Here is a 23,168-nt window from a genome sequence, read left to right as displayed (position 1 = left end):
CTTGGATTTGGCAGTTAGACAAATGAGGCTCCACCACTTACCAACCAGGCATCCTTGGCCAAGTTAATCTTTCTAAGCCTGTTTCCCATATGAAAAAGGAAATAACAGAGGTCTTACAAGATTAGTGCATGACATCATGTATGCATACTGCCTGGTGTGTCGTGTTAAAAAATTCTTAGCTATTACTCTTATTATTTTTATTAGTTCTTTACCCACCCCAAATCTTAAACACACCTTAGAAATGAACCAATCTGGAGATAGTCAAAGATGACAAGAAATAGTTGCTGAATGAGAATGTCAATAATTCACCGAAGTAGAGGCATATATGGAACGGCTAAGGAAGGATGAGAGCCAGAGAGAAGCAGCTGCTACTCATCCAGTCTCACTGAAAAACAACTGGCACTTTCCCTAGCACAATGTTTTCAAATTTGGTTGCACACACTAGGGACCTTTTAAAAATTCTGAAGCCCAGGCCCCATCCCAGACCAATCAAAGCACAACCTGTAGAGGGTGGGACACAGGAATCAGTAATTTTTAAAGATCCCTAAGTAATTCCAGTGTGCAGAGAACTTTGAAAAGCATTGCCCTAGAACCTGCCAGTCAAGTAGCGTTTTTATGAAGCAAAGTGTTATTCTGGTGTTTACAGAACCAGGAGCCGGTCTTGCTGGGCCGGGCCAAATTTTAAAAAATTCTGTGATGTTATTTCCCAACCTTAAAATATTACATAGAGTATCTCCAGAAGAGCATTGTAGGGAAGGCAGAAGATGATATTTCAGTCATCTGTAGGTACAATCTTCCTAAACCACTAGCTACTAAGTAACTATTCTTAAAAAATCTAGAGCTGGGCAGTGGGTACGGGGTCTCTTTTGGGGGCAGCAAAATTATTCTATAATTAGAATGTGGTGATGGTTGCATTGTTTTAGTGTATGTGAATATAAGGGTTTAGGCTTTATGATGCTCCAATTCTAGTAATATAGACTGTATACCTGTTTGTTTTGGTGTGAACTTGCAAATATAAGGGGTGGAGACCTATAAGAGGTCTCATTCTTAGATATTAAGAGTCAATAAAGGTCCAGTTCATGGTTGTAGAGATGACAATCTTGTAGAAAAACCATTTAAGATGTTATAGAATGAGGTTTTATTTCTTTTCAGGCAGACCCCAGGGGTAGGAATCCTAGTTCTGCACATACTGGTCATCTTGCTTTACACAAGTCTCTTAACCTCTCCGAACTCCAGTGTCCTCATCTATAAAATAAAGATACTCCTTCAAAACTGTTGAGAGTGAAAAGTAATGCATATTAAGTGTCTGTACTTAACATACAGTAGTCATGTAAAGCACAAGTACTCAATAAATAGTTGCTAAATGATAATATCAATAATTCACCATTTGTTGAGCATCCCTCCATGCCAGACGCTGTAAAAGGTGAAAAGACACAGTCTTGCCATTATGGTACACAGAGTACCACAGGACACAGACTTGCAAAAAAATGATAATGCAAGAAGCAATGGGAGCAAAGAGAAAGAAACACCTAAGCCAGCTTGGGGAAATCAGGAAGACCTCGTGGAGGTGGTAATGCTTGAGCTGAGAAGTAAAGATTGAGTGTAGTTTGTTAAACAGTAAAGGGGAAAGGGTGGAGAGGGGATCTTGCAGAAAATTCCATGCTGTGGGGAATAATGATAATATATTATTGCTGAACTTTAAAGTATGTTTGTAAAACAGACAGTTTTTGCAGGAGACAAAGTGAAGCAAGTAGGCAGGAGTTGGCTCTTGGATTATCTTTAGGCCAGGCCAAGGGATTTTTACTTTATTCTGTATCAATGATAGTCACTGCAGAATTCTGAACTGGCATATGTGTGATGTCATCGAGGATTTTTGTTTGTTTGCTTTGGAAAGATTATTCTTGCAGCCATGAGTGAGATAGATTGGGGGTATTGAGACTGGAGACCAGGAGAAGAGTTAGAGGGCTATTACGACATTTTAGGAGAAAACTGATAAATGCTTGAACCACCACAGTGGCAGTGTAGGTGGAGGAGGGTGACCATAGTAAGATCAGCCGGACTTGTTGATTGGCATAATACAGGTAGTCAGGGAGGGGCGTTAGTCAAGAGTGACCCTCCCCTTTCTACCCCCGTTCGGACTGAGGCAGCTGGGTGGACGATGGTGTCTTCGCTGAAATGAATCCTCGAATACACACCCAGTAGGTCAGACTGATTTACAGCTCCATCATTCCCACCGGAAGAGGTTGGGTGTTTTTGTAAAAGAAGCAGAAAGCAGATCCCTCCCTTTGAGGCCAGAATGTTGGTTGCTGGCCTCACCATAGTCAAAGGGTCTTTCCTGAGGATCAAGGGTTTGGGGGGAAAAAATCTAGTAAGGGAGGGTAAGAAACCCAGGTTTTGCTGCTGGTTTTGGCATCCAGTGGTAACCTAGGTGAGAATTTGAATGAGTTCAGAAATATATCCTGATCAGGCTGAATTTTTCTTTGTGTTCTGATGTGTTTGTCACTCAGATTAGAGTTTGCAGGTAACTACAGTGTGAAATGAGCTGTGTTTCTGCGGTTGTGCAAGGTGGTGGCCAGGCTTCTGGGAGGGTCTGGATCTGGGTGGGAGTGGAGTGAGATCAAGTCTTCAGCTCCAAGAAGCCCCCTGAGGCTAAGTGAAAAGCTTGCTCTTTTGAAACAGTCTCTGCTGGTAATTAACAACATATCAAGCATACCATGGTGTCAAATAAAGGGGATTTGTAAGCACAGCGCTGTTGGTTGCTTGATCTCAATCATTCATGGGAGCTATTAAATCTGTGAACATTAGCATTCTGCCAGGTAGTGAGATCTAGCCCTTAGCACCTCCCAGACACAACTGATCCTTTACTGATTTGGACCATCTCCCTCTCCTGGCTCCCTGCACTCTGCTGCTTCTCTCTCCATACTGTCCTTGAAATCAATGAATGGTAATTTAGTATATCACTAGCAAGCCTCTGAATAAAAGAGGTTTGGTTTCTGCTGAGCCTTCTGTTACAACAAAAATGTGTACTGCATAAATTTAATTGGTTACATTTATGTGTAAGCCTTTTCTGCAAAGAGGTGGGTACAGTTTTCTGAATAATCTGAGAGAGGCAGTGTTTTGTGTGTATGGCAGCGCTTCTAATTAGCTGTTGCTTTAATACAATTGGACGGAGGCACAAGCTACTCATTTAGAATATTGGTGGATGACAACACTGGCTTGAACAAAGTGACCAGTCTCAAATGGCTACTCCTCTCCGGGCTGCAGGTTGCTAAGGCTCTGGCTGTAGCTGTTTTCCCCGCGGAAAAGGGGCGGGGGGCGGGGCGGGGAGTTGGTGTGTTCGAGAGAGAAAAAAACCCAACAACACATATATGTCGTCTTCCTCTCCATAGAGGTAATAATAACCCGTGGAAAGAAATGCTGTTGAGGGGGAGGAAGGCGAAAAGATAGGTGTTTTTTTGTTTTGGGTTTTTAATTTTTTTTTTTTCTCCAATGCTGCGACGCATTAACCCTGCTGCTATTGGGATGTTCTCTGCTCAGCCTATTGGCTGAGCCCAGGAACCGCTGTCTGCCAATCGGGTGGTGGAAGGCAGACAAATCTACCCCGCCACCAGCAAAAAAACGGCGCGTAACCCTTGCGGCGCCGGCCCAGCCGCGCCAGAACTGGCGCGGGCAAAGGGAGATAGGTGTCTCCAGCTGCTGTGGCCGTTTGGGGCGGGTCGGCTTCGTCTGCTTCTCGGGACCAGGTAGAGAACTAGCGGGCAGCAGCAATGCTCCGCAAGGTGAGAGGCTGGGTAGAAATCTGCCCGGGGGCTACCCTTTTGTTCCTCTTTTGCTACCTGGGTTACGTTTGTGGGCAGATCCGCTACCCGGTCCCAGAGGAGTCACAGGAGGGGACTTTTGTAGGGAATGTCGCCCAAGATTTCCTGCTGGATACAGAGAGTCTGTCAGCTCGCAGGCTGCAGGTCGCTGGAGAGGTGAACCAAAGACACTTCCGTGTGGATTTGGACAGCGGAGCCCTGCTCATCAAGAATCCAATCGATCGGGAGGCACTGTGTGGGCTCAGTGCCAACTGCATCGTGCCCCTGGAGTTTGTAACCGAAGGGCCTTTGGAAATGTACCGAGCGGAGGTAGAAATTGTGGATGTGAATGATCACGCCCCCCGATTTCCTCGGCAGCAGCTGGACTTGGAAATTGGGGAGGCAGCTCCTCCAGGACAGCGTTTCCCCTTGGAAAAGGCTCAGGATGCAGATGTGGGGACTAACTCCATCAGTAGCTATAGACTAAGCTCCAACGAACACTTTGCACTGGATGTCAAGAAGCGCAGCGACGGCAGCCTGGTCCCAGAGCTGCTCCTGGAGAAACCTTTGGATCGGGAGAAGCAGTCAGACTACCGCCTGGTGCTGACCGCTGTGGATGGAGGTAACCCTCCAAGATCTGGCACCGCGGAGCTCCGGGTATCAGTGCTGGACGTGAACGACAACGCCCCAGCCTTCCAGCAATCCAGCTACAGGATTAGCGTGCTGGAGAGTGCGCCGGCCGGCATGCTGCTCATCCAGCTCAATGCCTCTGACCCGGACCTGGGTCCCAGCGGTAACGTCACCTTTTCTTTCAGTGGTCACACCCCTGATCGTGTGCGAAACCTCTTTAGCCTGCACCCCACTACTGGAAAGCTTACCCTTCAGGGGCCCCTAGACTTTGAGAACGAGAATTACTATGAATTCGATGTTCGGGCTCGTGATGGGGGTTCTCCAGCCATGGAGCAACACTGCAGCCTTCGAGTGGATCTCCTGGATGTAAATGACAATGCCCCCCACATCACGGTGACCTCAGAGCTTGGGACTCTCCCAGAGAGCGCAGAGCCTGGCACTGTGGTGGCACTCATCAGTGTGCAGGACCCCGACTCGGGGTCAAATGGAGATGTGAGCCTCCGTATTCCTGACCACTTGCCATTTGCCCTCAAGTCTGCCTTCAGGAACCAGTTCTCCCTGGTGACTGCTGGGCCCTTGGACAGAGAGGCCAAATCCAGCTATGACATCATGGTCACTGCTTCTGATGCTGGGAACCCTCCTCTGAGTACCCAAAGGACTATTTTCCTCAATATTTCAGACGTGAACGATAACCCGCCTTCTTTCTTCCAGAGGTCACATGAGGTGTTTGTTCCTGAGAATAATCGCCCAGGGGACCTGCTCTGCTCCCTTGCAGCCTCTGATCCAGACTCTGGCTTGAATGCGCTCATCTCTTACTCTCTCCTAGAGCCCAGAAATCGAGATGTGTCAGCTTCCTCCTTCATCTCTCTGAACCCCCAGACAGGAGCTGTTCATGCTACTCGATCCTTTGACTATGAGCAAACACAGACACTGCAGTTTGAGGTGCAGGCCCGGGATCGGGGCAACCCACCCCTTAGTAGCACTGTGACAGTCCGTCTGTTTGTGCTGGACCTCAATGACAATGCCCCCGCTGTGCTCCGCCCTAGGGCCCGGCCTGGTTCCCTATGTCCCCAAGCACTGCCTCCATCAGTTGGTGCTGGTCACCTAGTCACAAAAGTGACCGCTGTGGACTTGGATTCTGGTTACAATGCTTGGGTTTCATATCAGCTCCTGGAGGCCCCAGATCCCAGCCTGTTTGCAGTCTCCCGCTATGCTGGGGAGGTGCGGACCGCTGTCCCCATTCCCGCTGATCTCCCACCACAGAAGTTGGTCATTGTGGTAAAGGATAGTGGTACCCCACCACTCTCCACTTCCGTTACTCTCCTGGTGTCCTTGGAGGAAGACACTCATCCGGTTGTCCCTGATCTTCGAGAATCTTCAGCTCCAAGGGAAGGAGAATCCCGCCTCACCCTCTACTTGGCTGTATCACTAGTGGCAATTTGTTTTGTCTCCTTTGGCTCATTCGTGGCACTGCTCTCTAAGTGCCTGCGTGGGGCTGCCTGTGGAGTGACCTGCTTTCCTGCTGGCACCTGTGCCTGTCTCACCCGATCTCGAAGGAGGGAGGGGCTTCCTCCTTCCAATGGGATCCTCCGAATCCAGCTAGGGTCCGATGATCCTATCAAGTTTGTTGATGTGGGCGGCCACTCTCATGGCTGTACACCCTTGGCTTCTGCACCCACTCGGAGCGATAGCTTCATGATGGTGAAGTCACCCAGTGCACCTATGGCAGGGGAGCCTGTTCGCCCAAGCTGCCCGCCCTCTGATCTTCTCTATGGGCTAGAGGTGAGATCTTTGCAGGCTCAGCCAATGCTTGAGGGTTATTCTCATCCAGGCATATGGCTGGGCGGGTCCCAGAGAGCACTGTCCTCTCCGGGAGAGCCCGTAGTGATGTCCCCATTTTTGTGAGTGGTAACTCTGCGATAGCTGCTGTGCTTTGGAAGTGTTTTGTGAATTAACCAGGGAGTTGTCACAGGCTAGCGCTTGGGTTTGGGTTATGCTCTTATCTGAGAGTAAGAAATGAAAGTAAGTGGTCAAGAGCCAGGGCACTGTGGACGCATGCTGCCGGAAGGCGGGGCGCGTAGAAGGAGTAACACAGAAAGGGCAGGGTGCCCCAGGCAGTCACCTGATCCCCAGTGGCTACCCTCTCTACTCTTCCTGAATGAGGGAGCCAGATTCTGGACTCCCTTAACTCTAGACCACCTTTTCTCAGTGGATTGAGGGAAATGAATATCTTTGCCTCACAGTATCAAGTACTCCCTAAGCTGCTGTGAAGGAAACTCGCTGCTAGGAGTGTAGGAGAGAGCACAAAGAGGAATGAGTCTAGGAGTAGAGGCATCAAGGAGGAAGGAGGACCTGCTAGACCAGATTTTCAGGACTCGCAATCAAGTCCCCACTGGGATTTGAGCAGTAGATTGGGGGCAGGGGAGCATTACCTCTTAGGGAAAAAAGCAATAAATGAAATCCCTTAATGTCAGAAATCTGGTTTACAGATGAGGAATTCATAGAGATAGCTACATGGGACTGGGGGATGTCTCTAAGTAGAGTTCTGCATTGGTGAAACCATAAAGCCTAGAGGCCATGCCTAGTTTCTAGTCATCCTCCTGGGTGACCTGAATCAGCCCCAGAAATGTTTCCCCAACCAGAAGCTGTGATGCTCATTCCATGGCTCAGGTCTGGGATCTCGGGAAAGCTGAGTCCTATAGCCATCAGCTGCCACTGCGATTCCTTAACGCATTGCTGGAAAGTCAGAGCAAGATTCTATGTAACCCTAACAAATCTCTTTTCTCATTTTAGCAGCGTTGGCAGGATGGGGGTGGGAGGGGGAACACATGGGCTTTGCCTCCCCCAGAAGGACAAACTTTTGTTGTTCAAGCAAAGTAGTGGGAGCTTCTGAAGTCATGCAGAAAGTTACTGGGACAGAACACTGAGAAGTTTTGTACCACTTTGTCTTCCCTGTTGAGCACCATCTGAGCTGTCAAATTTTGCTGCCAAGGGGGCTGAATCAACCTGCAGCACAAAATGAGTGGGGAAGTAGGAGGCTTCTGTGACACAGATTTGCAGCCTGTTCCTAAGGTTTCCAGGAGTGAGGAGACTTTGCAATTGGTTGAGAGCAGACAGACTTTTTGGCCAATCAGACTCGGGGCTGAGGTGGGGGATCTGCTCTTCTGCCCGCCTCTCCTCCCCCAGCTCCCCAGCTCCACTCAGATTCAATTCCCTCCCCCCCCCACCCACCCCCGCCATTCGGTGACTAAGAAGAACTGCTGCAGGCAGACAAACCTCGGAGCAGTTTTAAGAGGCTGGAAGGAGACACAAGAGATTTCATCTGCTACATTCCAAGCCCTGGGTCTACCTTGGATACGGGACAGCACACAGTCAGTGTCCAGGAAGGGACTTCTGGGTCATGGGGCCCAAGATACCCTCACAGCTCGCTGGGAAATGGCAAGTGCTGTGCATGTTGTCCTTGTGCTGCTGGGGCCGGGTGTCTGGGCAGCTTCGTTACTCAGTGGTGGAGGAGGCTGAGCCGGGGACGCTGGTGGGGAATGTTGCTCAGGACCTAGGCTTAAAGGTGACAGATCTGTTGAGCCGCCGACTTCAGTTGGGGTCTGAGGAGAATGGGCACTATTTTTCCCTGAGCTTGATGACCGGTGCTCTGGCAGTAAATCAGAAGATTGACCGTGAGAGCCTGTGTGGAGCCAGCACCAGCTGCCTGTTGCCAGTGCAGGTGGTGACCGAACACCCACTGGAACTAATCCGGGTAGAGGTAGAGATCCTGGATCTCAATGACAACTCTCCTAGCTTTGCCACCCCTGAGCGGGAGATACGCATCTCAGAATCAGCTGCATTTGGGGCCCGATTCCCTCTGGATAGTGCCCAGGACCCAGATGTGGGCACCAATACTGTGAGCTTCTACACTCTGAGCCCCAACAACCACTTCTCACTGAATGTGAAGACCCTAAAAGATGGGAAGCTATTCCCAGAGCTGGTGCTAGAGCAGCAGCTGGACCGCGAAACCCAGGCAAAACATCAGTTGGTGCTCACTGCTGTGGATGGGGGTGTCCCAGCCCGCTCAGGGACCACCCTTATCTCTGTCATTGTGCTGGACATCAATGATAATGCTCCAACCTTCCAGTCCTCAGTTCTTCGCGTGGGACTCGCAGAGAATGCCCCCATGGGTACACTGCTGCTCCGCCTCAATGCCACTGATCCAGACGAGGGCACCAATGGCCAACTAGACTATTCTTTTGGAGACCATACATCTGAGGCAGTGCGGAATCTCTTTGGCCTGGACCCTAGCAGTGGAGCAATCCGTGTGTTGGGTCCCATAGACTTTGAGGAGGCAAGTTTCTATGAAATTCATGCCAGAGCCCGTGACCAGGGACAGCCAGCCATGGAGGGCCACTGTGTGATTCAGGTGGATGTGGGGGATGCCAATGACAATGCCCCAGAGGTACTACTGGCCTCTTTGGTCAACCCTGTCCTGGAGAGCACACCAGTGGGCACAGTAGTGGGATTGTTTAATGTGCGGGACCGAGACTCGGGGAGAAATGGTGAAGTGAGCCTTGACATCTCTCCAGACCTGCCATTTCAGATTAAGCCCTCTGAGAACCACTACTCACTGCTAACCAGCCAGCCCCTGGACCGTGAGGCCACATCCCACTATATCATTGAGCTGCTGGCCAGTGATGCTGGCTCACCTCCCCTGCACGCACATCTCACCGTCAGGCTCAACATTTCAGATGTTAACGACAATGCCCCCTACTTCACCCAGCAGCTCTACACTGCTTACATCCCAGAAAATCGGCCTCCCGGCTCCCTTCTCTGCACTGTGGCTGCCTCCGATCCAGACTCTGGGGATAATGCCCGCCTCACCTACTCCATTATAGGGAATCAGATTCAGGGAGCCCCAGCCTCCTCCTTTGTGTACGTCAATCCTGAAGACGGACGGGTCTTTGCTCAGCGCACCTTTGACTACGAATTGCTGCAGATGATGCACATTGTGGTGGGGGTTCGAGACTCCGGCTCTCCCCCGTTGCATGGCAACACATCTCTGCATGTGTTTGTCCTGGACCAGAATGATAATGCCCCAGCTGTGCTCCACCCAAGACCTGGCTGGGAACTCTCAGTCCCCCAGCGTCTTCCTCGCTCTGCGCCTCCTGGCTCCTTGGTCACCAAGGTGACAGCCGTGGATGCTGATGCAGGCCACAATGCGTGGCTCTCCTATTCACTGCTGCCACAGTCCACAGCCCCAGGACTCTTCTTGGTCTCCGCACACACGGGTGAGGTGCGCACAGCCCGGGCCTTGCTGGAGGATGACTCTGACACCCAGCAGGTGGTGGTCCTGGTGAGGGACAATGGTGACCCTTCACTCTCCTCTACAGCCACAGTCCTGCTGGTTCTGGAGGATGAGGACCCTGAGGAAATGCCCAAATCCAGCGACTTCCTCACACACCCTCCTGAGCGGTCAGACCTTACCCTTTACCTGATTGTGGCCCTTGCAGCCATCAGTCTGTTATCCTTAGTCACCTTCACCTTCCTGTCAGCTAAGTGCCTTCGGGGACACGCAGATGGGGATGGGGGTGGGGGCCAGTGTTGCGGGCGCCAGGAGTCACCCTCCCGGGACTACTATAAGCAGTCCAGTCCCAACCTCCAGGTGAGCTCAGACGGCACGCTCAAGTACATGGAGGTGACGCTGCGGCCCGCAGACTCGCAGAGCCATTGCTACAGGACGTGTTTTTCACCAGCCTCGGACGGCAGTGACTTCACTTTTCTAAGGCCCCTCAGCGTCCAGCAGTCCTCAGCTCTGGCGCTGGAGCCTGACGCCTTCCGGTCCCGCTCTAACACGCTGCGGGAGCCAAGCCAGGTGAGGGGCTTGGCACGACCCCTGGGGGCGGCAGTGGAGCCGCCCATCCACTTAGGGGCTTTGAACTTCCACCTACTCCTCTCGCGCGGGCTCGGCTGCTAGCTGCGTTTCACCCGATTGTCGGGACCTTTTGGACGGACTGCGCGGGACTAGAGGTGTGGCCGAACAAGGGAGGGGGCTCTGAGCCCCGGGAGGTGGTGGTGATTGTGTCCGAGGGGGGAATAGAGCCGCCCCTAACCCCGCCCCCCAAACTCAGAAAAGCCTGGGGCTGGGCGATCTTGCCAATGATTTCCGCCGCGGCCGGGGGTCCGGGGTGGAGGCACGGATCCACGCCCACACCCAGCCCCCTAAGCTCCGGCGCCCGCACGTTCCGCCGCCCTTTAGATTTCCTAAATTGCTACCCACTCGCTGGATCTGGGACTTCGCTGTTATTCTCGGCCCTCATTATTCCCATATCAAACAAACATCCGTAGACAGGACAGAGGTGCGCGCACAGGGCTCCAGCGTGTCCTCCCGGCACAAGCCACCACTCAGCGGCCCGCCGCGCCTCACCTGTACACACGCCCTCGCTCTCGGGCTTGCAGGCCCTCTGCCCCCGCACCCCCTCACAGCCTCAGAGGTACTCACCGCTGACTGCGCGCCTTGGCCACAGTCCCAGGTCGCCGCACCGGGTCGCCTGGGGGTGAACCTGAGGCCGGCTGAGACACCTTGAGCGCGGGAGCGAATGGGGGCGCTCTAGGCGCAGGCTGGCGGGATTCTATGACCCTCGTGTCGGCCGGTCGGGCTGGGCCGGGAACACAGCGGCGCCGCCAGCCCAGAGGCTCCCGACAAATGGGCCGAGCTGCCCTGGGACCCTGAAGGGGCGACAGGGCTCGGCCTGGGCGGGTGAGCAGGCCGCTACAGGACCAGCAACCTGGGACCTCCGTGCCACCCACAGCCCGGTCCTCTCGCGGGAAGTGGGAGCCTGCCGCACCCGGTCTCTGAACCCGCAGAGAGAGGCCTTTGGCTCCGTCGTGACCACAATGTGTCCAGCAATCTAGGATCTAGGCTTTCGGGGGTGACCAAAGTATCTGAGACTTTGACACATCCTTCCTTCTCTGGCTGATGGAAAGCCACAGCCTCCACCAGATGCCAGGATGCCCTCAAAAGTGGGGAAACTATAATAGTAAAAAGCACAAGTCGCCACCGTCCCAGGAGCTTTTATTCAAAATAGATCTGTGCGCCACCCTGCCCCCACTGAATCAATTATATTTTGAAACAACAGCCCCATGTGATTCTGTTAGCTGATAGTCTTACTACACGCCTCCTCTGAGAACCACATCTCATTTGCTCTTCCCAACACTTTTGTTGGAACAGCACTATCATCCCCAGCGTGTGACCGAGTTTCACAGAGGTCATGTGACTTGCTCAAGTTCTCATGGCAAGTGACAGAGAAAGACCTAACTCGGGTCTGCCTGCCATCAGAAGAACTAGGAAACTGGAAACCTGGAGGACAGTAGGGACGGTTCGCTCTGCTGGGATGGGGCAGAAGTGGGTCTGACAAGTGGAGAAAAGCCTTCAGGGGCTCCTCCGCCCCGAGCAGCCCTGAGTAAACCTGACCCCGGCAAAATCCTTTGGCAGGTTTTGAATTTTGCCCAGCTCCTCTCCTCCAGTCTGCCGGGGGCACCTGCCTCTCTGTGCAGATTCTGCAGCAGCTTCAAAAACACCGGCTGAAGGCTGGCCTTCCGTGTGCGCTCCCCCACGGCGGCCCTGGAACGGTGTCGCTGACAACTGTTGCACCTGGGACGCTACGTTTGTTTCCGGTTCTGCTCACATCACTGCCACCTGTGAGCCTCAGAACGAGTCATTTGGCAGCCGTGGGTCTTCCTTCTCCCCAGTGTAATCAGAGATGCTCACACCTCCTTCTCTGCTCCTGGGAGTGAGTGTGAGAATTAATTACTCGCACACCCCAGAACTGGTGAGGCAGTGGCGCAAGGAGTGCCTCCTGAGAGTGTGCGGCGGGATAGCACACCCTCCGGGAAAGGCCAGGAGGTCTCGGGAGTGAGGAGGCTGGCCAGAGTCCCGCACCTTCATCCAGATGGGGGATGGCTAAGAGCAGCCCCCTGGGAGCCCCAGAGACTCTGTTGGCTCTTCTTGGAGGCTGTGGGAGCTTGATCTCTGCTGGGCTTCATCCAGCAGTTTTCTGTCCCAGACAGAGCAGCCTTGTTCTCTCCTCCTTAGACACAGTCGTTGTCTGGCATGGAGTTCTTGGGGTGAGAAGTGTCCTGGGGCTTGGATGCCCTGCAAAGGCCCAGTCTGGCATGACTCCTAAATTAATAATGTATTTAGCTGTGGGAAGGGATCCTTGGTTGCCAAGGGCCTGGAGGAGGTGTCCCTCTGAGTGTATTACAGCCCAACCTGGCACGAAAAGGGTTACCCGGAGGAGCAGCCATCTTGCTGCAGAGGATGCTTTGTTCCCAGCTGAGCAGCTGAATGAATTCTTTCTAGGGCTGGTGGAACTCTCATCTAAAAGCCTCTTCTGCCAATTTGGGGGGCCTTTTCTGCACACACCCCCCGCCCCGTTCTGCAGAAGACACTTTTAGCCCTTGAATCTCAGCTCAGAAGTTCTGAGTCCGGGGACAAGAGGAAGGGGCTGTTTCGTTAGCAAAAGAATCTGGGTTTGCTCATTGTGGCCAGATACAGGTCATTTTATCTCTTTGTTTCCTGTGTGTATCTCAGACCTCTGAGACCTGAGGTATATTTTGTCTTTGAAGACGAGTCTACCCCTCCCCCACCCCACGCCAGTTTCTTCTCTGTGTGCGCTCCCCTCCTTCCCCCCGGGCCCTTCCCCAGGGGCCGTGACGTTCTGACTTCCCCAGGGTACTCAGCCCCTTTCCCTCTGTTTTCTCCACAGCAAGCCCCGCCCAACACGGACTGGCGTTTCTCTCAGGCCCAGAGACCCGGCACCAGCGGGTAGGTGACTGCCTCTCCAGCCCACCCTCTTCTCTGCGGCATTTTCTCAGCGATGACGTGGGAGGAGAGAGGGGAGGGCTCAGCATTTGCTACAAATGGCTTCTTCCCTCAGTTCCAGATTTCAGGAAGGTTTTGGTGTATTGGGAGTTGTCACGCAGATTCCAGAAGGAAGAGGCTATTTTGGAAACTCAGTTCACGCACTCATCCCCTCCCTTCTCCCACCGCGGGAACCTTGTCCCATCTCCGGGGGGCTTCTGTGGGACCAAGAGATGGTTTTAAGGTGGTCTCTGGGTGGAGAGGAAGCTCATTATGCCCATCTACTGCCTACACCGCCTCCACTCTGGGGTGAGCTGGGCTCCCCTCTGACCTGGGGTTCAGGCCGAGAAACCTGGGGCCGGAGGAGGGGAGGAGCTGTGAGGAGCCTGCCCGGAGGAGAGCCGGGGAGCTCGGTCGGGCAGTCCCGGGGACGTGGGGACAGCGCGGCTGGAGGTGGGGCTGAGGAAAGAGGGTGCCTGGCATGGGTCTCCCTGGCTCTGTCCCTCCTCCAGGCCACCCTCAGACCCCCTCGGGTCTGGCCCTCTCAGCCTGTAGGCCTTTTGTCTCTGCCACTCTCTTATTTCTGCACCCTTCCCTCAGTTTCTATGTCAGTTTACATCCTCTGACCTTTTTCTCGGTCTCTATCTGTTTCTTTCTTTATTGCTGCCTCTCTGTCCCTACCATTTGTGTCTACTTGCGTTGACCTGTGCCTCACACCGAGCCTACCACGGCTAGGTGCTCAATAAATGTGGAATCAATGAATAAATGTGACTTCCTAGTCTCAGTCTGTTTCTCTTTTCTCTCTGTTTCTACCTCTCTGTCTCCACCTCCCTGTCTCCACCCTTGATCTCTTTTCTGTCTCTCCTTTCATCCTTTGCTAGTGTCCTCATGCTCCTCTGTCTCCAGCCTTTGTTTCCCAGTCTCTCTCTCTCTAAGTCTGTTGTCTGTCTCTTTCTGCCTCAGAGTCTCTTTCTCTGTTTCTCTTTCTTTATCTCTGTCTCTCTTTTGTCCTGTTTTTAACTTGGCGACCCTGTCTGTCTCTCATTTCTTTGTACTTGGGGGCAAGCCAGCACACACACGTGTCCCCACCTCTCTCCCTCCATGTGCCCCTCACACACAGAGCCTTTGATCAACGCTTTCCAACTCACGCCCTCTCATCTAGGCTACCCCAGCTGCTCATTTCAATCTGGTATGAATTCCTGCTGAGGCAGGAACCCCCTGTGGGTGGAAGAGGAGGGAAACTTCAGCGGAAAGACCTTCAGTTGGTCTGAGGGGAGTGGGATGGGCCTGGGGCCAGGCCTCCCCGTTAGAAGTCAGAAGGCTGGAGGAGTCCAGGGATCCCTGGAGAAAGAGGGAGGCAGGGTTGGACTGCCCTCCCTGCCCCCTCGCTGGCCAGACTCTTGCTGCCGGCATTTCCCCAGATGCTACAGGTGCTGAGCCTTCGCTGCCGCAAGGACCTAGGAGCCCTTGGTGTAGGGTGCAGACTCCAGCTCCTGGGCAGGTGCAGTCCTGTCCCTGGTATCAGGATCTCAAGGCACTTCCTAGAAGGCAACAAACCAGAGGAGCTGGACTGCCCTTGCCCCCCTCTGCACTCAGCTGTCTCCCTTCTCCCCACTGGCCTTGCCGGCCTTCCCATGAGTTATGCATTAGATCATTCATGCATTCATTCATATACTCAGTCAAAAATATTTATTGAGTATCTACTATGAGCCAGTCTCCGTGCAAAACAGTGGCCTCTAAGACTGAACAAGCAGATGTGATCCTTGAACTCATAGGCTTTCATGCCAGCAGGGAGGCCGGAAACTGACAGCAAATCACACACAAAAATCACAGCAAGTTCGGAGAAGAAGAGGATAATGAGAGTGTGGTGGCAGAAGGGGATAGAGAAGGCCTCCAGGAGGAAGTGGCACGAGAGCTGAGGCATGAGGAGGACAGGGCAACTTGTGTCTCCTGTCCCCACCCCCACCCCAGGCCATATACTACCCCTGAAGCAAGATTCCTTGATGAACCAGTTGCTTCCGGTGTGTGCCCTCAGGGTTGAGTGCCTTACCCCTGCCTCAAGTTTCTTGCCATCAAAAGAGAGACTGGGTGGCCAGAACTCAAGCAGGAGCTCTTGGGGAGGTGGGGAAGGTGGGGGGCGGGGGTGGGGAGGAGGCTCGCCCATCCTTCACTTGAGCGGGATGGGACAAACACTTGTGATTCAGCTCCGAAGTGGCCCAGATGAAAGAAGCATTAAGGGCCCAGTCCAGCAACTGCAACTTCCCTTTTTCATTCCATAAACAGTAAGGCCAACTATAGGCCAGGCATAGATATAAGAAGGCCAGCTCGCTGTCCTCAGGAGCTTACAGTGTTGAGGGAGACAAACATTGACCAGTTAATCCAAAAAAATAAATAAATAAATAAATAAATAAAAGAAGTGTGATTGCGGCTGTCCTAAATGCAATGAAGGGCAGTACCTGGTAGCGAGAGCATAGAACAGGGGTTTGACCTGACCAGGGGGCAGGTCGACAACCTGGAGGAAGCGAGGCTGTGCTGGGACCAGAGGGCGAATAGGAGCTTTCCCGGTACAGGGAGGAGCATGCGCAAAGGCCCCAGTGTGTGTGTGGCGTGGGGCGGGGGGCGGGGGCGGGGGCAGGGGGCGCATCTCAAGACAGAATGACAGGGAGTTTTTTCTGCGTTGCCATTCTGATGAGTAAATTGGAGTCTACCCCTGCTCCCAGCCCTCCTCTGCTTTTCCGCCCCCTCCCTCCCCACCATCTTGGCCGCTGGAACACCAGGTTCAAAGCAGGGCTAGTCCTTTGGTAAACCTGGTTCAAGTTCAAGCCAGCACTCAGCCGCATTGCCCAGGCAGAAGGGGAAAGGCTCAAGTGTCGCCGTTCTTGCCTGCCAGGTGCTCCTCCTCCCCACCACTGTCGCTCCTCAGGTCATCCTTTTGGCTCCTGATCCCAACAGTCTCAGGGCCTGAATCCTACGAGACAGGCCTCCCTTCTCAGGCTGGACTCAGGCCCCGCCCTGCAGCTGTTTGAGCCCCCGCGCAGACGGGGCACCTCCGCTCAGCCTCCCCGGTCCCCACTTTGCTCCCCCGATGCTTTCACAGGGCCCTGCCCCCTACCCGCCCTCCTCTGAGAGACACCATCCCGCCCTCCTCAGTGCGGGATGGCAGGATGGTGATCGACAAACAAGTAGCAGCTTACTTTTTTTCTTCTTTTAAAATAATACATGCTAATTATAGAAACATGAGACAGAGAGAGCAGACCTCTTTTGAAGTGCTCATAATTTCACAACCCAGGGAAACCACCACTGACAATTTTTTTAATATGGAAAATTTCAAATCTATACAAAAGTAAAGAGAATTAGAACATGAATCTCTGTGAGCCCATCATTCAGCTCCAACTAATCCCCTATCTGGCTTTCTACCTTCACCCGCCCCCTCTTGAGCATTCACAGCCATTACAGAACTGTATCTCGGTCTTCACTATCTTTAACAGTTTTTTAAACATGTAAGCACTAAAAACATTAACAAACTAGAAATTAATATGTTAGTAATAAGTAATATTAATAAACTAGTATCACATTTTCCCAATTATATCTCTCTTTTCCATTAACTTGTTTGCATGCTTATCCAAAGTAAGGTCTCCGATTTGTATTTGGTTGAGTATTTCAACTCTCTTAAACTCTTTTAATACTTTCATATGTATCTTTCTAAACCTTTTTTCTTTGTGCGGTCAAGCAACATGAATAGGCGTCCTCTTTTTTAAAAAATATGACTCACTTATATAAATTGTTTATGAATTTCTTCAGAGAATACTGAGAACTTTCATTCCCAGTAAACTGGTATATTTCTCACCAGTTTTTTGTTGTTGTTGTTGTTGTTGTTTGGATGTTTTCTTTTCTTTTCTTTTTTTTTGCAGTAACTCAGGTCATACTCTTCATTGGTATTGTAGCTTTTTTCTGTCTTTGCAATATTTAACAAAAATTCCCACATGTCCACAAAAATTTCTTGAAGTCATTTAATTATTACATAATTGCCCCACATATAGGGTAGGGCAACGGTAGGCTTACAGTTGTGACTACATGAAACAGAGCTTATTCTCTCATGATTATTTATCAGTTATATTACTTTCCATAAGTTTGTGAGCAACTGTAAAATTACCTTTGTCCAGCTCTGTATATGTGTATGTTTAAATGCAGATAGGCTTTCGCTACATTGAAAGTGGACCCATGCATTTACATTTTATCAGTTAAATCCAGGTTGTTGAAAGGGTGACTTCCCCAGATTTCTTCTTGTTTTGAGCCTGATTCGGGAAGCATTTTTCCAAAGCCCAGCCCTGGAATGCTCCCCAGCACACAGCCAGCACCCAGGACACAAGCTCCTTGGGGCAAGGACTCTATCTGTCATCTCTTAAGGCCCAGGGCCTGTCACAGGCACTGACACATGGTGGGTGCTTGCAAAATGGTCAGTAAGATGTAGTCTCTCTCCTTCCCTTTTATGTTTTAATTGTTCCCCAAATCCTGGGAAAGTCCCCTATGCTTACGGCTGGGGGTCCGGGCCCGCCCTGCAAAGCCCAGTATGTTGTGTGTAAGATCATCGGCTTTGGAGTCCCATGAGGCCCATTTCAGGTTGTAGCTCCACAGTTCCCAGCTGTGTGACTTTGGGAACCGTTCTCAACCTCTCAGAGCCCTGATTACATCTGCCGGAAAATAGGGCTAATCATCATAACACTTAGGGTTCTGAGGCTGAACCCTATATATATATAGCAGTCATCCACTCATTTCCTGCCCGGCGTTCAGCAGCTGGCAGCCTGCTCGTGTGCTTGGCCTCCAACATTTGACTGTTTCCCTAGAATCCTCCTTACGGCCCCGCCCTCCCCCTTCCTTCCTCTTACCTTTATTCCCTCAACGCCACTGCCTTCCTCTACCAGGCGTCCTCCTAAACTGGTATCTGACCCTGTTGTCTACCTCACAGCCCCAGAGCTCTTCTCCGGGCTGCCCCCCACCATCTGCTCCCCGAGTCTGTCCCCATGAGGCCCTTCGCCGAGGCCTGAGCCCGCCCACCGGCACCCTGAGCCCTCAGACAGCGCGGGAGCTCAGCCAGGCTGCAAGGCAGGACTTGGGGATTTTCATGGAGACAGAGGCGGCTGAGGCCCCGTCACTGAGCCCCTGTCCTCCCAGAGGTAACCGCCCTCGGTCCTCTCACAGGAGCAAGAGTGGTCTTCAGATACTTCCATCCAGTCACAACAACCCCCCTCAAACACCTCATGGCTTCCCAGAGCTCTAGGCAAGAGACCAAAACCTTTAGTGTGGCTCTGCAGTCACAGCCCCCGAAGACACCTCCCTGCATGTGGGGGCCACACTGGCTTTCCCTTAGTCCTTTGACCTGGCCCAGCCCGTCCCTGCCTCAGGGCGGTCACCTCCTGCACAAGGAAAGCTCTCTCCCCCCACACCGCCTACACCTTCTCCTGGATAACGCAGTCATGGCCCTCTGTTTCTTACTCTGTGACGTTTCAGACCTACTGAAGAGTTGAAACGATAGTATGATGAACATCTGAGTAGTCTTTTTACCTTGATACATCATTTGTTAATATTTTGCACATCTGTTTTCTCTCTCTCTATACCGACACACACACACTCACACACACGCTTAGTTTCAAGGTCTGCCCTCCCCTGGTGCCAGACCCTCACGGTGACCTCACCCCCTCAACAGGCCCATCTCCATTCACTCAGCTCAGGCAACACAGATTTATGGGGGAACTCCAGGGCGCCTAATAGACTGTGTGTGTGTCAGGGCACTTCCCCCTTTCCTCAAAAGCGGAAATGATTTGATCCTTGACAATTCCGAAAGAGCATGGAAATAATCACTCTGGGAAAAACCCAAGCTGGGTTGGAATTCTTTCAGGCTCTTTTCCGGGTTAGCGTTTGTCACAGTAATGAATCGCTCCGAGCTTTGCTCAACACTTAGAGCCCGAAGGGCCGAATCAGGCGCTGCAGGGGGAAGCAGGCAGGCAGTCTCACACACGACCTCTGACCACCGTGTTGGTTTTACCAAGGCAGAGCGCCGGAGCTGGCGTTCCAGAGAGCAGTGTCTCGCCAGGCTTTGCTGTAAGGGAGAGCCTGAGGAGTCAGGGAAGCGAATCTGAAAAAGTCTGGCGGTGGATGTTTGGGAGGGACTTGGAGGTGTTCTTGTGAAACGGGAGGGGCGGGTTCTTCCTGTGTGCCCTGCATTCTGTCCCCAGGGCTCCCAAGCCTCTCGGCTCCAGGGTCCCCTGGAGCCTCCGGCCTCCCCTACCTCTCTCCTCTGGGTTCTCACACCCTCTAGCTCTGACACATTCTCTCCCTTTTCCCGCCTCCACTGCCCTGGGGAGAGGCCGATCCCCTTGCTGTGACAGCAAGCACTGCTCTGTCATGGACAAGTCGCAGCCTATCTTGCTCTGTCTCAGGGCCGAGGAGTCTGAGGCATGTCTGAGACAGCGAAGAGCTGGTTTGGGGGACTGACAAAGGGGGTCCGGCTTCTGAAGGATTGTAGAAAGTACCCCCTGCCTTGCGGAAGGGGAGCGGGCCTTGGGGGTCAGGCGAGGATAGGGTGCGCGGTCTGGGAGCCCTGGGGGAGGACAAGAGCAGCAGGAGCTAGGCTGGCCCGGGACACTGTGCTCACCGTCTCTCTCTCTGTCTCTTCAGCTCCCAAAATGGCGATGAAACCGGCACCTGGCCCAACAACCAGTTTGACACAGAGATGCTGCAAGCGATGATCTTGGCCTCCGCCAGCGGTGAGTTGCGCCAGGGGGGCGAGTCACTGGGGTGGCAGGCCTGGGGCTCTGGGACTCCCCGCAACCACCAGGCCCTGAGGCTGGCACCCAGCTGCCTGATTTCTCTGAATCTCTCTGCTGGTTTTAGAGGACTCATAACTGCAGAACATAAAGGCAAGTTGGGGAACAGCTGAGGGATGGGGGTCCTGGGATTCCCCGGAGTGGGGTGAACGAGGGAAGACCCTTCGAGGACACATGGGGAGCAGTGTTTGAGGGCCTGGCTCTGGAAGGGAACAGCGTCAGTGCAGTCCCACCTCAGCTGCTTAGGATTTCGGTGACTGATCAGTTTGCTTCATCTCTTTAAACCTCAGTTTCCTCTGCCAAGAAAATGGGGGCAGTACCTTCAAAGGGTTGTCGTGGGGATGAAAGATGATACCGCAACGCAGGAGGCACCGGTCTGGCACGCGCAAGCCCCCAGGCAGTCCGTGGACGTGGGGTGGGGGGGAATTCCCAGCAGGCGGAACGGGCTCCGGCTGTGAGACCTTATCTCTGGGATGCTAACCCGACCTTCAGGGCAGGACTTTGCTCCTCTCCCGCAGCGGACAAAGAGCTTCTCATGCAACAGGGATTCAGATGGTGGTCATTGTCCCTACAGAGTCACAAGGGTCCTGAACAGGGGAAGTAGAATAACATCATTAGTACTTAAGGGCACAGGCTTGGCGGCAGGTCACCATGGATTTCACTTCCGGCACCCCTGTTTTAACCGTGAGTCCTCAGGCAGAAGCCCCTCTGGGCCTCGGTTTCACTGACTCTGAAATGGGCACAATAATAACAGCTCTCGCTATGGTGTTGTGAGGGCCCAATATAAGACCTCGGCACAGAATTGGCAGAGACGAAGGGTACAATATGTAGTGGCCAAAGCCGATTATTATCTTTATTGATCCATAGGAGTTGAGGGAAGACAAAATTAGGATAATGCCTATTAATAAGGACTAGCTCCTGGAGCAGCAAATCCTGGACTCACACGGAGGCCGATGGGGGATTAGGGCGCTGGCTTTACACGGCAATGAAGTCCCCACCCTCGTGCGTGGGGGGCCGGTGGTTAGAAAACCAGGTAAAATCGAACTCAGTCGCCGTAAGCACTCCTGGGTATCATCCCAGGCGCGTGTTAGACACACTTTGTGGGCCTCACAGCAACGCACCCTCTCAGCAGCTCTGCAAGGCAGGTCTAGTTACTTCCATTTGACAGACAAGAGAGCCGGGAAGTCACTTCTCCAAGGCCGCAGATTGGCGATTCGAACCCGGCCCGACTCCCACGTGTATGCCCCTTCTGCTCCGATGACCAAGTCTGCCTTGAGATCCAGCCTCAGTTTCCCCTTTAGCTGAACAGGTCAGGAGGCTCAACTCTCACTGCCCGGCGTTATTCTCCCAGGTTAGGGTTGCCAGATAAAACACAAGATGGTCAGTTAAATCTTAACTCCAGATAAACAACAATTAATAGTATATAGCATAAGTAGGCCCCAAACGTTAGTATCCGGACATACAACACTAAAAAATTCTCCTTGTTTACCTGAAATTCATATTTAACTGGGCGCCCTGTGTTTTCATTGCTAAATCTGGCCAGCTGCCCCCAGATGCCTGTGAGACTGAGAGGCCAGGGCTGTGGTTGGGAAGGGCTAGAAGTGGCCCAGAGAGGCCAGATGCAGAGCAGGAAAGAGACGGGCAGCTGCGGCTGGGGAGACGCCAAGCCCGGTTCTTGAGGGAAGTAAACAGACAGTCAGGTATATTTAGTTCTTGTGGTGCTGAGTCCTAAGGCCAGGAAGCAGGCTTTCTAGCCTAAATCCAGACTTTAAAAACAGAAATGGAGTATTTCTGGCTCCAAACCCTCCTCGAAGTTCCCCTGGGCGGTGGCAGGCTGGCCCCCGCTCTCAGGACGCCGCCTCGGGCCCACACGGGGCCTGACCTGAGCGTGAGCGGGGCCCTGGGGAACAGACCCTGAGGACAGAGGTGTCGGGTCAGGCCCCACGCTGGCTCGCTTTCACTTTCACACCCACGTGCCCTGGAGCCAGAGAGGTTCCTGGAGAGCAGCCCAGCAGGCCTGTGGGGCCGCTGAGGGGAGTGAGTTAAGAGGGAGAGAGCAGGACGCTTGGGAGGCTTCTTAAATAAACATTTCAGCGAGGAGGTGTGCTCTCAAGGAGCCTGCGGTTTGCAGTTCATCTCTAGCTTGACCAGACCTCGCTGGGCTGCTCAGGCGTTGCTGCCCTTAGCCCCTTAGCCCCGGGACGGGGATGTTAGAGGTTACAGGTTACAGGTTACAGGGCCTGGGGTTGGGTCCCCAGGAGAGGCGGACAGGAGAGGAGGCGGGCACCGCTCCCACCTCCTCCGAAGATGACAGCGCCCAGGCTCACTCTTGCTGCTTGTCAAAGCTTTTTGACCAAGAAAGCTTTTTGCTCTTGGACCAAAGGAAGGTCCTGGTCCCTGCCCAGTGCAGGGAGAAAGGGGGCCATTGGGGAACTGATTCGAGGGAAGGCCAGAGCCTGCAATCCAACTTCTCCCCCTCAGATTTGTGGATGGGGAAACTGAGGCCTGAGTTGTGCAAGGCCTGGGTCACAGTCACACAGCTCGACTCCGCTGCACCCCAGAGGGCCTGAGCCAAGGTCAGGTCAGGCCTGCGCTTCCTGGAAGACATGGCAGGGGCTGGCTTTGCCATTGTCACCCACTTGGGTGCTCCTCAGAGGTCTTGGGTGCATGGAGGCTGTGGGTGGGCCTGGCTTCCAGCTACCAGTCAAGCCCTTCCTTTCTTTCCGTTTCTGCCTCCCTTCTCCCTGTTTCTCTTGCTCTCGCTCTTCTCTCAATCGCTCTGGAATCCTGGCTCTTGAAGCTGGTCCGACCCCCTCCCCCAGCCCCTCCATCCTCGGGCAAGAAGAAAGATCGTGGGAGGGGAGGGGGCCGGCAGTCAAGGTCCTAGCTCCCTCCTGGAGTCAATTAGGGGAAACAGAAATGTCCAAGCAATGAAGGGGCTGGGGGGCAGGAAGGGAGAGAAGGAAGTGGGCAGCTGCTCCGTCCCTCCCACCCCTCTCCCCCGCCCCCCAAAGGTCCTCTGATCCAGGGATTGGGGGTTTGAAACTGAGCGTGTAGAAACCTGAGCGC

The 23,168-nt window shown here is 53.1% G+C and overlaps 1 protein-coding gene across 13 annotated transcripts in view; it reads left to right on the top strand.

Moving 5' to 3' along the window:
- The window catches only part of LOC129066597 (protocadherin gamma-C4), a 144,482-nt gene that overhangs the window by 117,845 nt on the left and 3,469 nt on the right, over positions 1 to 23,168 (top strand). For 10 of the 13 annotated variants that reach the window (XM_054568289.1, XM_054568292.1, XM_054568282.1 and 7 more), the window contains exons 2-3: positions 13,181 to 13,239; positions 19,951 to 20,039. In XM_054568289.1, coding sequence (XP_054424264.1) covers positions 13,181 to 13,239; positions 19,951 to 20,039 — 148 coding nt within the window. Of the gene's footprint in view, positions 1 to 3,644; positions 6,210 to 7,220; positions 7,588 to 7,725; positions 10,288 to 13,180; positions 13,240 to 19,950; positions 20,040 to 23,168 lie in introns of those variants that run through there. The other 3 variants (XM_054568287.1, XM_054568283.1, XM_054568296.1) reach the window with 3 other exon arrangements.

The sequence above is a fragment of the Pteronotus mesoamericanus genome, unplaced genomic scaffold (genome assembly GCF_021234165.1).
Source record: "Pteronotus mesoamericanus isolate MK-2021 breed Mesoamerican mustached bat unplaced genomic scaffold, CSHL_Meso_final contig_2, whole genome shotgun sequence".
Classification (NCBI taxonomy): Eukaryota; Metazoa; Chordata; class Mammalia; order Chiroptera; family Mormoopidae; genus Pteronotus; species Pteronotus mesoamericanus.
Note: the sequence above shows the minus strand (reverse complement) of the source record. Positions and strands in the feature narration are given on the sequence as shown.